This window comes from Hyaena hyaena, unplaced genomic scaffold (assembly GCF_003009895.1).
Source record: "Hyaena hyaena isolate Hyena2069 unplaced genomic scaffold, ASM300989v1 scaffold_646, whole genome shotgun sequence".
Classification (NCBI taxonomy): domain Eukaryota; kingdom Metazoa; phylum Chordata; class Mammalia; order Carnivora; family Hyaenidae; genus Hyaena; species Hyaena hyaena.
In genome coordinates, this window is record NW_024081278.1 from 944688 (window position 1) to 962565 (window position 17878).

General features: G+C 34.8%; 1 protein-coding gene across 1 annotated transcript in view; it reads right to left on the bottom strand.

Annotated features, from left to right (window-relative positions):
- The window catches only part of PHF14 (PHD finger protein 14), a 92476-nt gene extending 74839 nt beyond the window's left edge, over positions 1–17637 (bottom strand). Inside the window, exons 1-4 of the mRNA XM_039216622.1 lie at positions 17493–17637; positions 16900–17010; positions 8822–9612; positions 1769–1913 (exon numbers count right to left, since the gene is read on the bottom strand). Coding sequence (XP_039072553.1) covers positions 1769–1913; positions 8822–9612; positions 16900–17010; position 17493 — 1048 coding nt within the window. The 5' untranslated portion in view covers positions 17494–17637. The remainder of the gene's footprint in view (positions 1–1768; positions 1914–8821; positions 9613–16899; positions 17011–17492) is intronic.
- Positions 17638–17878: the final 241 nt, after the last annotated feature.

Sequence of the window (17878 nt, forward strand, 5' to 3'; positions counted from 1 at the left end):
AATCTGTTCTGTAGCAGTCATGGCCTGATGAAAAAAAAAATTAACTGATAAGACAAAATAACAACTTTACCACAGAAAAACTTGGAAGACACCGTCTCAACTAACTGATCAAAGTAACATCACCAATAACTAGAAAAATAAACATTCCATGCTTAGTAATACAATACAATGAGGACAGAACTCCCATGGCATTCTTGCCAAAAGTATGTCACCTGAATCTAACCATAAGAAAAGATAAGAAAAAACTAGTATTAAGGACATTCTATAAAAGAACTGGCCTGTATTCTTCAAAAATGCCAATGGCAGGAAACACAAGGATTCAAGAAATGTTCTAGATTAAAGGTGACCAAGCAGACATAATGATTGAATGCAAAGCATAACCCCGGATTTATTTTGCTAGATCTGACATTATTGGGCTGACTGGAAAAATATGAATACCATTAGTAAATTACATGGTAGAATTCAATCAATTCTGAGTTTCTAACTTTGATAATTATATGGTTATAATAATACGGTAGGAAAATGCTCTTGTTGGGGCACCTGGGTGGCTCAGTCGGTTAAGTGTCCAACTTAGGCTCAGATCATGATCTCGCGGTTCGTGGGTTCGAGCCCCACGTCGGGTTCTGTGCTGGCAGCTCAGAGCCTGGAGCCCATTTCAAATTCTGTGTCTTCCTCTCTCTCTCTGCCCCTCCCCCGCTCATGCTCTGTCTCTCTCTGTCTCAAATAAAAACTATAAAAATTTTTTTAAAAAAAGAAAATGCTCTTGTTGAATATACACTGAGGTATTTAGGGGTAGAAGGGGACATTATGCCTACAGTTCATCCTCAAAGAGTTCACAACAAAATTGCTATATGAGAGAAAGTAAAACAGCAAAATATTACCATTTGGGAAATCTGAGCGAAGAATATATGGGAATTCTTTGTACCACTCTTATAACTTTCCTGTAAGTCAGAAGTTATGTCAAAATTTAAAAAATTAAGTGAAAAAAGAAAAAATACATAACGAAAAAGGTTCAAAAATATAATGGGCAAAAACATTTTCAATATATTATAGTCACTCCTATCCTAGATCTTAAAAAACAATCTCTAGGGGTACCTGGGGGGCTCAGTTGGTTAAGCCTCTGACTCTCGATCTCAGCTCAGGTCATGATCTCACAGTTCTTGAGACTGAGCCCTACAATGGGCTCTGTGCTAACAGTGGGGAGCCTGCTTGGCTGTTTGGGGTTCTCTTTCTGCCGCTCTCTGCCCCTCACCTGCCTGCTCTCGCCTTCTGTCTCTCAAAATAAATAAACTTTTAAAAAAAATAATCTCTATAAATACTCCTTTAAAATTAAAAATTCTAACGAGGAAAGAGGAAACTATGTATCACTAGACTTAGAATGTAACTTTTTAAATAATATTCTCCCAGACTAATTTACTAGACTTTTTTCTGTATTTAAATAGACTTTTTCCTGTATCTAAATTTCATTTAAAAACTAGAAATAAATGCCATGAAGGAAAATATTGTTAACACTGAACTTCAAAGAAATGTTATGATTTCCACATAATATTTCTATTTCAATTATTTAAAAACACATTTTTAAATTAACATAATCTAAAAAATAACACCCTCATACATTGAGGATTCAGGATGTCGCTTCAATTGAAACACCATGAAATACTGTAGAAGAAACTTACAATAGTACATTTCAAAAGACCTGATTTTACTTTCATTTAAATGCAGTGTCAATTAGCTGTTTCAAAAAGGAGACAAAACAAAACAAAATTACCTTCATGGACCGTAATGCCACAATTGTCACACTGAATTATTTCATCAGCATCCTCGCTATTATCTCCAAGACAAACACAGCAAATCAGAATGTGATCCATTTTTTGAGAACTCCAGTTTTGACTCTTCTCAAGAATCAGCGAGTCCTAATATTAAAATATATCAGAAAATCACATTTAAATTAAAAGATAATTTCAATAAATAAAATTCCCACTTAAAAGTTATTTTATGCGTGTCTAAAATTATGTTGCATTCTCCATTCCTTTACTAATTTCAAAACATATTATATTTGAAAGTCCATCTCTTTGTCAAATGACACTCAAAGCACCCTCTAATTTTCATTTTCTCTACAAGTCCTATATTCTCCCTCCTTTAAAAAAAATGAAAAGGCAAGCATGCAACTCTTCATCTACTTTGCTATTCTATAGTCTGACCCCTTGAACTAGGAGAAAAGAAAAATTAACTCACAAGTAATTATTAACCCTACAATGGGTTTAAAAAGTATAAGACAGGGTTCCTATACTTTGGAAGCTTACATTCCTACCTTAAGAGAGACAAGACACACGTATGTTAAACAGGAAAAAAATCAATTCAAGATAACATATAAGCAAATATGATGTATGTAATGGCATAGTTACAGACTCTACACTCCTTAACTGCTGAGGAATTCAGAAGTTCCAGGGTCATCAAACTACTGGATGACAGATCCAAGAGAGCCTACATAGGCATACCTGCTGTATATACAGGGACAGAAAACTTACTAAAAACGATCCAGGTTGTCCAGTTGCTAGAGAGTGAGAGTACTCTATTAGGTTCATGTCAAGAAATATCTAGTGTAGGTGTCTGGGTGGCTCAGTGGGTTGAGCGTCCAACTTAGACTCAGGTCATAATCCCCCGGTTCATGGGTTCGAGCCCTGCATCGGGCTTTGTGCTGACAGGTAGCTCAGAGCCCAGAGCCTGTTTCAAAGTATGTGTCTCCCTCTCTCTCTGACTCTCCCCTGCTCACACTGTCTCTGTCTCTCTCTCTCAGAAATAAATAAAAAACATTTTAAAAATAAAAAAAAGATCTAGTGTAAACTAATAAAAATATGGAGCTAATTATAATATAAAAGGAGGAAGACACAATAAATATAAAGATAAAATTCAAGAAGGAAAAGAATTTACCTGTTTAATTTAAACTGCATTTAGATTTAAACTTTAAATGGTTAACAAGACAATGATTCTCATCAGATTATCAGACTGGACACTGTCTAAGACAGCACTTGAGTCTATGTATTTTAAGAACCTAACCATGCTTTTTTATAGTCTTTTAAACAAACCAATAACCACAGATAACATTTAGAGTTATCATTTCACAGCAATTGCAAATGATATTTGTATGATACTTGAATGTCATAATCAATAACATTCTTTTCAATTCTGTCTTATACATCTAAACTTGCAGCTGATCTGTAAGACAATTCAGACAAGAAGGAAAAGTCAACAAGGAGGCAGCGTTATTTCTCTTGAGAACCCCAGTACTTTAAAATTGGGGACGCCTGGGTGGCTCAGTCGATTGAGCATCCAACCCTTGGTTTCAGTTCAGGTCATGATCTCATGGTTTCATGAATTCAAAGCCCACATCAGGCTCTGTGCTGCTTGGGATTCTCTATCTCCTCTCTCGTTGCCCCTCCCCCACTAAAGCGCTCTCGCGCGCTCTCGCTCTCTCTCTTAAAATAAATAAATACACTTTAAAAAACTGTATATTTTGTTCCTCTTTGTTATAAAGCCAAAGTAGTTTGTAGGAAAAAAGCCATGTTTTATAGTAGTTTGGTACACTAAGCAAAACAAAAATCTACCCAGATTTTCACCCCATTAGCCATGCTTCCAGTGTAATAGCACTTGACTTAAAGTCTAATGTTCTCGGCTTTCATTCTCAGTTCTTACTAAGTAACTGTTGAACCTCGAAGCTGCAGTTTTCTCATCTGTAAAGTGGGATAACAAAAATAATACCTACCTGATGAAATTGTTGTGAAAATTAGCAAGATAATTGTATGGTAAGAATGTTCCCAAGATATGCGAGGTACTCAGTAAGTGTTCATTCTCATTGTCCTTTCCTACTTCTTACAGGTGGTTCAAGAAGAGGAATATGAGCTAACCATTTAGTATACTGAGTACTCTTCCTTGGAATCCCCCAAAATGTTGTAAGCCTCAATGAGCAGTGCTACTTTAAATATCTTCCCATGGTGTCCAAAAAAGACTTTTTTCCCAAAATACCACATTCGGTTAAAAAAGAATCACAGACTAGAAAAAGATCTAGACAATAACCAGAAACCGGAGTTTTATGATTGACAGGCTATTTGTGTTTATGGTGCTGCCAATACTTTTCTGGAAGAACTACAACTAATGAGCCCCTGAAAATAGGTTTACCTATATGGGAAACAAGTAAATTAGCATTAATAGGTAACTCTTATTCCATTATTTTGCTATTTTTCCATTTTTATCAGAAAAAAAACAGTCAATGTTTCAATTGTATATCTATATCAAATTCTCTATACACATATTATCATTTAGAGGCAGAGAAAACAAAATGAATTGGTATTTCTGGCTCCCTGATCCCCATCATTTGAGACTCTTACCAGAAATGCACCGTAAAGAGAGAGGAATGAGGGGGAACTGGAGTCCTACCAAATGAATGACAGGTAACACTTCAGCGGGAAATCTAAGTTAACACATTCTCTTCAAAAACTATACTCTATGCTTTCTTTAATACACCAAACATGGGTTGAACACACTTGTGATTAGAATATAAAAGCAAATTTCATATCAATTTTTATTAGCATACCTCTGAAGATATGTATAATAGTTAATTATAGATAAAATAGTTAATTAAGTTCAAGTTTTTACCAAAAAATATATCTTGTGAAAACATGACTTTTATATAAACACAGAAATTGGGAAAGTTGGTTTTGAAAGGCACAAGAGTATCACCTAGGATATAACTTTAATATTACAGAATAATTTAGTGAAATCTAATGGTAATTAAGAATAAATGGGGCACTGCAGTAATATATCAATGACTACTTAGAGTAAATTATTTCATTTACCCTTGGGATTTAAAATTTACACCTAAAATAGTAATACTGTCCAATGTTCTCCATGGGTTCTAAAATATGTTTAGTGTTCATTTATATATGTATTCCACACAGATGCTTATGAATAATGTATACAACAGGGTAAATTCTATCTAAATTTAAAGTGTTTAAGAGAAGGGAATTCCAGCACACTTCACGTGACACTAGAATTAAAAGAATCCTATTTCTCTGAAGATGAGAAAAAAATCAGTATACCAAAGAATTTGAGCAATAGTCGTCCTCTAAATTTTTTTAAGAAAGTTAAATCCTCAAGAATCTCAAATAATTTCTGTACAATATTACAAACTCTCTTTTTAGGTTTTAAAGCAGTTTGCTTTATTTTGAAATGTGTAAAAAGGCATTTAATAAGTCAGAAGCCCCAACAGAAGGAGCTCTTTATAAATTTTGGCAAAATTTTTAATTACCAAAGTCAGATGACAACTGCCATTTCTTCACAACTATGTAACATCTAATTCTAATCCATTTAACATGAGAATATTTTATAAAAAGAAACCAAAAAGTTCCACCTGAAAATTTCTATTTATATGATTTTCTGTCAAATATTACTTCTCAACCAAAGCTCTAGTTTCAAAGTCCTAAAAATGGGACCGATTCTCTGAAAATGCTACACACCCATCCCCAAGACTTACTTCAGAAAACCAAAAAGATAATATGAATTAATTTCAAAAGCATCAAGATAAAAGTTTGAAGACATATAACCATATTCCAAGAGGATTATTTAGACCACACTAAATTCAAAAATGTCAAAATGCTACAGTCCAAGGCAAGTGTCCATACGTAAAAAATGCAGGTTTATCAAATGCCCACTTGAAGAACAGTAGTTCTCAAGGTGTGGTCTGCAGGACTCTATCTGATTGGGTCCATAAGGTTAAGGCTATTTTCATAATAATACTAAAGTTATTTGTCTTTGTCACTTTCTTACTTTGGTATACAATATAATTAATATTCCAGAACCATATAACATGAGATAGGGTCATCAATCTGACAACTTGTGTGCTTCTGTGTCTTATTTTTTGAAATTGCTGAGTTTTAATTTGAAATGGCAAAAGATATAATCTACAAAAGTAGTAACTGGGATCCTCAATGATTTTTTAAGAGTGTAAAGGGGTCCTGAGACCAAAAAAAGTTTGAAAACCCCTGCTCCAGAGTATTTCAAGGCCTATGGTATAGGCATGTTAAGGCTTTTAGAGTTACTAGTAAGGGGCGTGGGGGGTGGCTTGGTCGGTTAAACACCCGGGTCTTTGGTTTTGACTCAGGATGTGATCTCACGTTTCATGAGATAGAGCCCTATGTCAGGCTCTGCGCCGAAGTGCAGAGCCTGCTTAGACTTCTCGTTCTCCTCTCTCTGCCCCTTCCTGCTTGTACTCTCTCTCAAAATACATGAAGAAACATTAAAGAAAAAAAAGACAGTAGTTATAAAAGGTCCCCAGCTCAAATAAACGTCCCTGGCTCAAAAATAAATAAATAAATAAATAAAAAATAAAATTCCCCCCCAAAACTTCAAAACCATTCAAGTTTCTGGGCATCATTTACATGATGTCCAGCATCAGTTCCCTACAAAAGCACTTGACCTAACAGCCAAAGGAGTTTGCTGCTTATAAACTACATATATCTCTACTGCAAAGTGGTATTTGAACACTTAAAGTAAAAGACAAAAATTAAACTTTGAATATAATCAAATATATATGTATTAACTAATAGATACTTGCCAGGTATCACTACCGAAAATAACCCAGAAGACTTAAGATACAAACAATGGCCATAAGGCAATAAGAATTACCTTTAGTCATTTTTACAAAATCTGAGCATATGACCAGGAAATTTAGAAATATACAATAAAATAATAATCTCAATTGATTAGTTTTTATCAAAAATTTTTATCTAATTTGAGTGACATTTAAGTAGAAATAGAATTATCAAAAATTACTGAAGAGTCTTGGGGAAAAATAGTCACCAAGCTTTCAGATGGAATACTATTAAGGGAAAACTAACTTTCTATCAGTTCTTCTACATCTCTACACAGGGTAGAGCAAAAGGAAAACTAATATAAATTAACACAAAAGAAATTAATTTAGCTACTGTAAGAGATTTCTTGACAATATTATCGAGGCACATTTTGAAGAAATACTCTGGAATCTCATTTTTTGGGACTTAGCCCAAACATACAAAGTCCCATTATTTAAAGTCTCTTCTGGTAGGGGGAAAAAAAAATTAAAACAGCACATGCGGCCTTCCAATGCATCATAAAGGACAGTCTACAACCTCTTAAGCAATATGTAATGTATTACAGATTATTAACAAGTGGATAATGTATACATTTTATGTGGCAAATTTCTAAACATATGCAAGTATTCTCCACACCTTAACATAAATCTAACTCTGCCTCTATCGAGAGGTAGCCTACTTTTATGAACATCAGACTAATAAAAATAAAGAAAGTGACATTGCCAAAGGTAAACTTATTAAGCTGATATAGACTGAGACTAAATGCTATAAAGTAAACTGGATACAAGCCTAAATCAAATATGAACAAGTGAATTTTCCATATTTCTATTTCCCTAAATTGGCACTGGGAATATGGGACTGTTTGTGCTATAGCATTATAAATATCATATTCCAAATGACACTTTTCCATTATCTAAATATAAGAATTAGAATAGCACTGGAGGCAGGCAACATTCTTCACATGAAAGTGGACAACCTAAAAGTTGGCCAATGTTTATAATTTAAAATATAAACTGCTATTTCATCACTACTGACATATAACTCCCTCAGAGCCTGTTACTTATTTCAGTGAGAAAAATCACCAAGTTTTTAAATGAAACTTACTTAAAATAGGTCATCACTGCTAGGTAAAACTTTTAAGTAGAAGAAACGTAAAAGAATAAATATAGAAGGAAATTCTCCCTACTAGTTTACCCTATTTCAGTGATATGAAAAAAAACAAAAACAAAAACAAAAAAAAACACAAAAAATAAGTGCTTGCTAAAGAAGTGAATTTTCGTGACAATAAACACATTAACAGAAATGACAGACTTAATTATTATAGTTCTACATGTTGATGTAACAGGTACATCTACATGTAAGACAACAACTCAATCTTTCTTTTGAAGAAAAACATACATAAACACACAGACAAAGAGACACAGATGTGTTTGACTGAAGAGTCTTGAATGTTGCATCTTGGGCCCAATGGATAAACCTAACTTTCGGTAGTAGAACTTCAAGTGGAAGAAGTGAGTCATTACTGTAGTTTTATGACAGAAATGTTTGTTTTATGATAGGAATGTTTGATGTTTCTTTTTCATTTCTTTGTAGAGAGAACTTATTCACTAAATATATGTAAACATATACTCCCATACATCTAAAGCAAAGACTTGGTGACTATTCAGATGATGAGTGCTACAACTGGTAAAGGAAGCAACCTTAAAATGAGTCTCTAAAAGTCTGAGGCAATCATTAAGCTGTTTGTTGTCCTGCTCTAACGTAGTCTAGAAGTCTAAGTTTTCATGTGGATACAGGATATAACTAGGTTGAAATAAAGGTGACCTTTGTTTTCATAATCCACTGAGCACCGTTCAGCAGTCCTATGAAAAATAGGGTAAGAGAATAGAGAGGGGGAAAGGAAGACTAACATTTCCCTCGTCTATGGGTATAAAAATATTTCTTTAACTATAGAGACTGCAAGCTCCTTGAGGACGGTGATTGTGAGCTCCTTGGGGACGGTGACAAATAGTGGATACTCAATAAAGGCTGGTTGACCAAATGAATAAATGTTATAGTTAAGGTGCTCATTGACTCCCACAGCTGTCTATGAATAGGGTTTCAAGGAAGCTACTTAATGTAACGAGTAGAATGGTTTAGAGAAGAATTCCCTTTTCCCCAGACAGACAGAGATCATAAAAATTGGGTTGATCTACCTCATTACTCTTGCTCTGAGATAGTGTCAGGCTATCATTGGTCAGTTCCTCATCATCAGCACTGTTTCTGCTAAGAACTTTACTCTTCTTCTTCTTGCAACCCCCTTCACTGGCAGGGCTGCTGTGATCTTCATCATTGCCTTCATCATTCTCATCCTCATCACTCCCACTTCCCTCATCTTCATCATCCTCATTGTCTCCATCACTGCCTTCTTTCTGAGAGGCAGATCTTCCCTTTCTCTTTACTACAGTTGGTCGCCAATCATTGTCATCTTCACTGTCGTAGTCATCCATATCATTTAGCTCTTCCATGGATACAAAATCCAAAAGTGGTCGATTTCGACGAAGGTTCCACTTTTTTGGCTCACTGACTTGCTCCTCTGTAGCGGTTGTTGTAGTGGGAACTGATGGAGATGTGTTAACAGCAGGAGGACTTGTGGCTGGTGTGGTGGAAGCAGCAGAAGCAGCCACATTATCAGATACTGTTGCTTTTTCTTTATCCTCTCTCTCCTTCTCTTTTTCTTTCTCCTTCTCTTTTTCCTTGTCTTTCTCTTTCTCCTTTTTCTTTCTAGGTCTTTCTCCATTCTCTTCTTCCTCCTTCTTTTCCATCTTAATTAACTGCTTTTCTGATGACAGTATTTCTTCCTCTGCAGAATTTTTAAGTTGTTCTTCTTTCACTTTAATACCTTCATTCAGTTCTTCTTCTAAAATATTTTCTTCAGAATCACTACAGGAACCTTCTCCACTGTCCTTTGAAGGATCTTCACTTCCATTACCACTCCCTTCAGAATCTGTTGAAAATATGAGAAAAAAAAACCACACATATGTATATACATACACACACACACACACAACGCTGACACAAATGAAACCACCAAAATTTGTGAGTAACTTGCAAAACAATATAAACAAATTTAAGTCAAAGAATGGTAGACGCTCCCAACCTGATTAAATAAATCAATGAAGTTGGTATAATGGTTTTAATTCAATATAGCACTAATGAAGATGAATATATGTAACTCTAAATTAAAACATGCTTTAAAAAGAGGAGCACTATTTTGTGTCATATAGCTCATGCTATATTTGGTACCCTAAAAGCAATTTTTTTCTAAAAGTAAAGGTATTTCTTTTTAAATTGGGCACTTGAGTTTTAACTTAATGATACAATACAGATCAAATTTTTCTTCTCCTCCATCTTCCTTTCATAAACTATATGAACGTACTAGTGTTGAGTCACATTCAGAACAAGGAAAATCTGGCCCAAAATACTTGGTTTCATTTATTTCACTCTTTACCCAGCAAAAATTAGCACAGGTATTTATGATAGTCAACATCCCTAACATACCAATCAATTATAGGAGTACCAAGTTCACAGGTGAAAAGGATAAAAGCAACAGCACAGTTAATAGAAATTGCAAGAGCTGTTATCAATTTTCCTGCTTAATAAGATACCTTTCCAATCAGTAAGAGCCACCTAAACTTTCAAAAATTCTAGGCAGTAACTACAATAGCCCCCAGAATGAAAGAAATTAACAAGTTTTTTAAAAATGAATCTATCTTGGAAATGAGCAAGCACAGCAGTCATTAAAATACAGACTGAGGATATTAAAGAATGCATGCATGACTACAAGCTTCCTGCCAAGTTTCTTCCACTCCTACTGAGGCCAGGCCAGACTGTCTTAGACCAAGACTACTCAGAACCTCCTAATCCTCTTTATATCTAATCAAAGTAATAAAAATCCAAAATAAAGTAAAAGAGAAAAAAGGAAAGGAACAGGAAGAAGAAACAACCAGTCATAATGAAGTCGTGGTCAACACGATTAGTAAAATCTGTAGAGTGATAAATTTTTTGAACATATAACCAAGGAGGGGTTATTAATAAAATGGTGAAAAAGTCTATGTTTGCACATCATTTTAATTTCTGTTAATAAGCCATATACTTAACTGGCCATTAAAAGAAAGTTCTAATTAGAATCTGGTATCTAAAATATCCTAGAAATACTTTACAAATGACTGATTAAAAAAAAAATCCTGCAAGGTAAATCACATAAAAAATAAAGACTAACATACAATAGATATTGACCCACCCTACAAAATAATTGTCAATCTCAAGATTACCATGCAGGAACCTCAAGGCTTATTCAAAACTGTTGTGGGGGGGGGAAAAAAAAAAACGCTCTAACCAAATTTACCTAAGACACAATGGCAGTATCATGTAGGTCAACAATCCCTTATTTGAAACTTTTGGAGCCAGATGTCTTTCAGAATTTTGATTGTTTTCAGATTTTAGAAGGGTAGCATGGTGTATACACAATATATTACACTAAAATCTCCAGTGAGGTGTGTGGTACTATCCTATAATAAAACACATTTCTGCTTTGAAAAGTATAAATATTTACAAGTATGATAAGGCAACACTACAAATAAACTATCAGTTCCAGTTAAGTTTTACCATCAAACAAGTGAGGCAAACAAGCGTGTACCAAACATCTTTGGATTTCAAAAAAGAGTCTGAATCCAATTATCATCCATAACTAGGTAACATGTTTTCAGTCCAACAGTTCTGCAAATCATTAAGAAAACTGTGATTTTTCTTTAACACCACTCATAATTAAACCCAACCTACCAAGAAGACTACTTATGGTAAAAATAATAATAATGTCTAGATATTTTTAAATAAGAATCTAATAAATAATAAGCAAAATTGACTAAACACTTCTAAGGCAAAAAAGAATCTTCATACATACTGACTACAGAAAATTGGAACATCTTGCAAGCAATGCCATATTTAAGAGAGACGGACACAATTAAGAGAGATACTTTTTAGAAGTACCTAAAAAGCATTCCTACTAATTTTTACCAATAAAAACAACAATAGACACAAAAGTAAGATTAACTGGGCCACAAATGCGGGTACCTAATCAAAACTAAGACCAATCCAACTTTGCTATTGCTTGGTAAATTTTACAAAATGTTAAGAGTTTTCATGATTCTGTTTTGGTTGTTGTTGCCAATGCCAACCAATTATTTTTAAATGTATAAGGAAACTGACACTCTTTTATTCTGCTTTTGTTTTGTAATCATGTCTGAAGAGAAAGCAATTTGAAAAAAGATTTAAATGCTTTACATCTGTTAACATATTATTAATGAATCTGAAATTTTTCCACAAATCCAAATCCTAGTAGCTTACCCAACCCTTCATTCTCCAAATACAATACATTATTCATACTCCACTGCAGGCATCAGGAATATATCAAATTTTATCTTTCTTTGAATCCTGAAAAATAATTTCTTCACATCTGATTAGTCATCACTTCTTTTTGGTATATATGCACTTGAGGGATGGAGATAAACAATATTTAGTTACAAACACAGCTTGACAAAAATAACAATGAGAAAAATCAGAGTCTATGGCTGTCTATAATTATATTTTTATAGGCTGCAAAGAAAATTCTACAAATACTACAAATTCAAACAATGACTCTGTCAAGTTCCAAATCCATCACTCTTACATCTTTTTTTAAAGAAACAGTAAAAATAGACTAGAGAAGCGGTCAGATACATCAAATAAGTCAGATACTTCTTAGCATTAGAAGTAATTCTAACTCTTCAATAAACTTATTTTTCTTTAGAAAAAAAAACTCTTTAAAATTGAAATCCCTCCTTCCTATTCAGTTAAATAAAAGGTAACTTTTCTCAAATATACAATATAGCAAAATCTCTCCAAACAATAGCGATTTCAACCATTAAGGAATTTTTTACACAGAATTAAAAAAAAAAAAAAACCTTCCATAATAAAAATTAAACAGTAAAATCAATATGATTTTATTCAGTTTTATTTCAGCTTTGCAATGTAAACAATGATCTTTGTTCATCAACCTTAATTAACTATTCTCTTCATTGATCTAGTGCAATAGTGATTAGCATTCATAAATATACACAACACAGAATAGATCACCAGTCTACAGGTTATTTAGTTATTTCCTTGGGACCATTTTTGACTAATCCTGTACACCTTTCTTAAAAAGCAGGTCAACGAACACAACCCCTCCTCTATTCATTATCTGTGTCATTTAACATTTTCTGGGTAAATTCAGACCGGTGGTTCTTAAGTAAGAACAGTTTTGAATTCTGTATCTCAGAGAACATTTGGCAATGTCTAAAGTCAATGGATGAATAGTCTCCATGACAGAGAGGAGTGCTGATAGGGGTGGAAGGAAGAAGAGATACTACAGGCATTTAGTAAGTAGACAGATGCTGCTAAACATCCTACAAAAAACAGAACAAGCCTCTATTACAAAGAGTTACATAACACAACATACTAATAGTGCCAAGACTGAGAAACCCTATTCTAGCAATATAAGACTTCAATCTAACCTCATTATACTTTCCCAGGCACATCTATTTATTCTTTTACTCAATCCTGATCCCCAAATATAAACGACATTTTTCAGCCTCCACACTTCTAATACTTAATGTTTCCCTCACCTAGACTGCTTCTCTTTCAGTTTCTAATTCAACTCATCTCCTCAATGAATTATTCTAGATAAAGTAGTCCTATCTCCTTGATTTGAACTACACAAGTCATCAATCATGCCTTGCATTGTTATTTTACAATTGAATTATTTTAATATTATTACATTTCTTTGTGAAATCACCATAATATCCAGCAAAGTGCTTTTAAAGAAAACTAAGGATCATCAATAAATGTATCTTGACCAATTAGCCAAAATTAGATTAAGTGCAAAATACTACCAAAGCAAAGTCTCAGCCTGACTCTTCCAGTTAAATTATTTTCTGGCAATTTGTCCTAACTAAACTAAGGCTCAAGATCTAAAGTTGGCTAGCACGTTAGTGAAGACACCGCACTATTATTTTTTTTATTTAACAAAAGTCACACAAGCACTCATCTTCAAAAACATTCTATTTATACATCAGATTACTTAATGTAATCTATCCTAACCCCAATCTTAGGATCAAGTCTCAAATATAATCACTCTAACTAGGTCAAATGATAACATTGCCAATAATCTAAAATTGGTAATTTCGTGTGGTTCAATTTAACATTCCCACATACTGTTCTTCTAGTGGTTATCACCATAATTCTAATATGTTTTAAAACTTACTAACTTTACAATTTATTTACTGACTGCCCTCAATCAAAAATGAGAAATTTAGGGGCGCCTGGGTGGCTTAGTCGGTTAAGCATCCGACTTTCGCTTAGGTCATGATCTCGCGGTTCGTGGGTTCGAGCCCTGCGTCGGGCTCTGTGCTGACTGCCAGCTCAGAGCCTGGAGCCTGTTTCAGTCTGTGACTCCCTCTCTCTCTGACCCTCCCCTGCTCATGCTGTCTCTCTCTCTCTCTCTCTCTCCTAGAAATAAAACAAACAAACAAACAAACAAACAAAAAAATCAGTTTATTTAGACGGCAAAGTGAGGGACTTAAAAGGAGAATTCTTTTTCTCTTCTTTCCTTTAAAACAGCCATCTGTCATGTGTTCTAGTTCGAGAGGAGATTCCCAATTGCCCTTATCTTTTTCTTNCGCTGTCTCTCTCTCTCTCTCTCTCCTAGAAATAAATAAAACATTAAAAAAAAAAAGAGGCCAACCAATCTAATCATCTTAATATTAGGTTCTAAGGGAGTCAGTATTTCATTCAACAAGTCAATTCTAGATGTTATTTTTAAAAGCTTTTATTAAATAGATGCTAAGCTATTTCTCCACCTCCGATTTCATAGTTTCATCTACTCATACAGAGGATTGGGATTCCACAACTCTATCATGACTGAAAACCAGTGATGAATCTAATGTCTTATTTCTTCTGAGTACAACTATCTCAGGCAAAGAAAGGATTCAAACAGGAAACTTTAGTAAGCTAGATTAAGTCACCATCTCAGCTATGGGGGAATATGGATGCACCTTAATCAAGAATGGTAATTTGCACTATTAACTATTTTAAACAAAATCATTTTCTACTATAATCTCCTTTATAATAACATAATAGAACTGCACAGGGGCCAAAGAAGTAAATTACAAACAGAGCAGACTAGGTATGATGACAAGAAGGAACAGAAAATATATACATATTTAGTGTTTTTAAGAGATTTTTTAAAAATTATCAGCCTAACAACTCATCCTCCCACTTTTCACACATAAGTGATAATTGTCATCAACTCTGATTAAGATTTACAAGATCAGGAATCTATACTTAGCTTGATACCAAAAATTACTTTTAAAAAGTAGTTTTTATCATTAGATTGTCTTAACCTTTGTAAAGAGAAGTGATACAACTCAATAAATGAAAAGGAAAAAATCTACAAAGTCAGGATTTATTGTCATAGAAACAATTATGGAACACTAAAGATCTAGCTTTAGAGTTTTTTCATAAAAGTATTCAATTAAGTCATAACTTCTGAGACCCAACAACTGTTGTTACAGTTAACAACCTTGACCAAAACTACATCTCAATAAATAAAAAGGAAAAAATCTACAAAGTCAGGATTGTCATAGAAACAATTATGGAATACTAAAGATCTAGCTTTAGATTTTTTTCATAAAAGTATTCAATTAAGTCATAACTTCTGAGACCCAACAACTGTTGTCACAGTTAACAACCTTGATCAAAACTACATTCTCAACAAAAATATTCTTATCTGCCAAAGTCCTCACCAAGTGAACTTAAATACTTTAGGATTTTACCTCCCTTCCCTTCCCTTTTTTGCCCTTCTTTGGAAGGACCAAATATCAGTGAATTGACTAAATGAGAGAGAAAGCTGAGAAGCAAAGATTAAAAGACAAGATAAACTTAACTTCTCTGATTGTTGGGAGCGACCTCAATTAGTCATAACATACAAGTAGTTTCAGTTTAAGATCACATCTACTTACTTTTAGGATCTAAGCAGTGAAAAGATTATTAAATTTTAGAGTCAAAATACATCCATTATGGACTAAGTGACCTAATGCAAGTTCTTTGAATTCAGTCCTCTGTTACTATAAAATAGTATCTCCTTGATTAAGTGATTATAAAAGTTAAATGAGATTATGGAAATAAAAAGTTCTCAGTAAATCACAGTGCAAATTCTAATTACTGATGCTACTGAAAGTAGTAACAGAAACACAACACAACCTAATTTCATCTCCTACCATCCCTAGCAGGAGAAAAAAAATAAAAACCAGAGGAAAAGAGATAGGACTAAGCATAGAAAGCTCTCTGGAGGAATATATTTACATGATTAAAGGGATGAAATTGAAAAGGCTTCAATTCCTCATTTTATTTAAATCTCCACCAAAAGGGACAGATTTACAAATAATTTTTATTGTTCATGTGTGTATTAATATTTTTCACATAAAATATTTAAAAACAATTAGTACGCATTTCTCAGATTCCTGCCATTAAAACTATATACATGAAATACAATAAACAGAGGATATCATGGAAAACCATATTTTTCTATGGTTCCCATTCTTGTACAATGTGAATATATGACCTTTTTAAAAAGTTCACTGTTTTCAGAATCACAACATATAATGAGCAAACAAGTATCTTTATACTTCAGAGATTTCTTTGAAAGGCCTAATCCACAGAGTCCAACACCTATTACTAAGTACAACTTTTTACTTTGGCTAATTTTATTCTGGAAGGGGAGCTAACAGACAAAAAGCAAAACTCGCCTCAGAGGGTACCAAGTGATTTGAAAAGAACTCTGCCCATGGGCTGTATATGGCTCATGTTACTCTCAGGGTATTTACTGACTTCATGATATATCTCGATTTTTTTCCCCTCTACTCATAAAATAACCATAAATGTATATTTTTGAGGAAAGAATAGAGAAAAATCTTTGGTATCAATAGAGTAAATTCTTCTCTGCCTAATTATCTGAGTATCAACATAAACAAAAGCAACGGTAGGATCTAGCAAAAGAACCTTAGGGAAATGTGGGAAATCATATTGACAAAATAAATGACCTTTATGTGCTTTAACTTTAAATCGGCACTTAAATCAAAACCGATTTTTAAAAGGGTCTGAAAATAAGCCCAATTCCAGAAAGCTGGGAAAAGGGAAGAGAGAAGGAAGCATTTACCTGAAGCATCTCCAACTTTAAAATCACTGTCATCTGAACTATCATAATCGAGAGCTTCTAGCAGAGAAGCTGCCAAAGGCTTCACCTGCCTCCTCTTGGAGCTGCGATCCACTGTTAAGAGAAAAGCATTACATCGTCATTAATAATCACACCAAGGACAGAAGACAGCTGTGATGCTGAGGGAAGACGCTGATGACCTCGTGCAGGGAATCTCTGTTTAATTTAGTTCTCAGCAAATGGTGTAGGAAGCTTGCGGTGGGTACACCGGGAGGGGAGGGCTGGGCAGCAACACCGACAGCTCCAGCCTGGCAAAGGCGAGCCCAGGCCGGCCAAAATCAGAACTGACCCTCTTGCACACTGTTATGTTTCTGCCACTTGTTCGTAATCCCTCTTAGACACGGTAACAGTCAATACAAAGAAAACGCAAAGCCCAGGGAATAAAAGAAGCCCTGTTCATTCCCGTGTACGTGGAAGGTCTAAAAAAGGTCCAATTTCCCGCAGGAACCTGCCACCCCACCCTGCTCCCACAGGCCCTGACTTCTAGAAGGGCTGAAATGCACCTTTCTCCCGGCGGAGGCCTCCGACACACTTACTAAGGAATCCGAGAGGTGGTCGTTTGGAGGAGACCTAAGGAGAGGCTGTGAGAGCCCAAGCAGCGCCGAGGTCGGGACAGATACCGCGGAAACAAATCCGAAAGATGCTACTTAAAACCGGCGGCGCGGACCGGAGCCGGGTGCCTCTAGAGCGGCCCCAAGGTCCCCTCCCGCCCCCCACCCCGCCCCCTAGTCCTCGTCGAAGCGGCCCCTGCCTCTCGCGCCCCTTCCCACGGCGCTCCCCTGTCAGAGGCGCCCCCAGGCCCCAGCAGCCCTGGGCAGTAAATTTCCTCCGTTAAAACTGTTAGGAAAAAAAATAATAAAAGAAAGAAAAACTTTATTAGCCTGCCCCAGAAGCAACAAAAGACCCAGAATTTGCAAAGTCT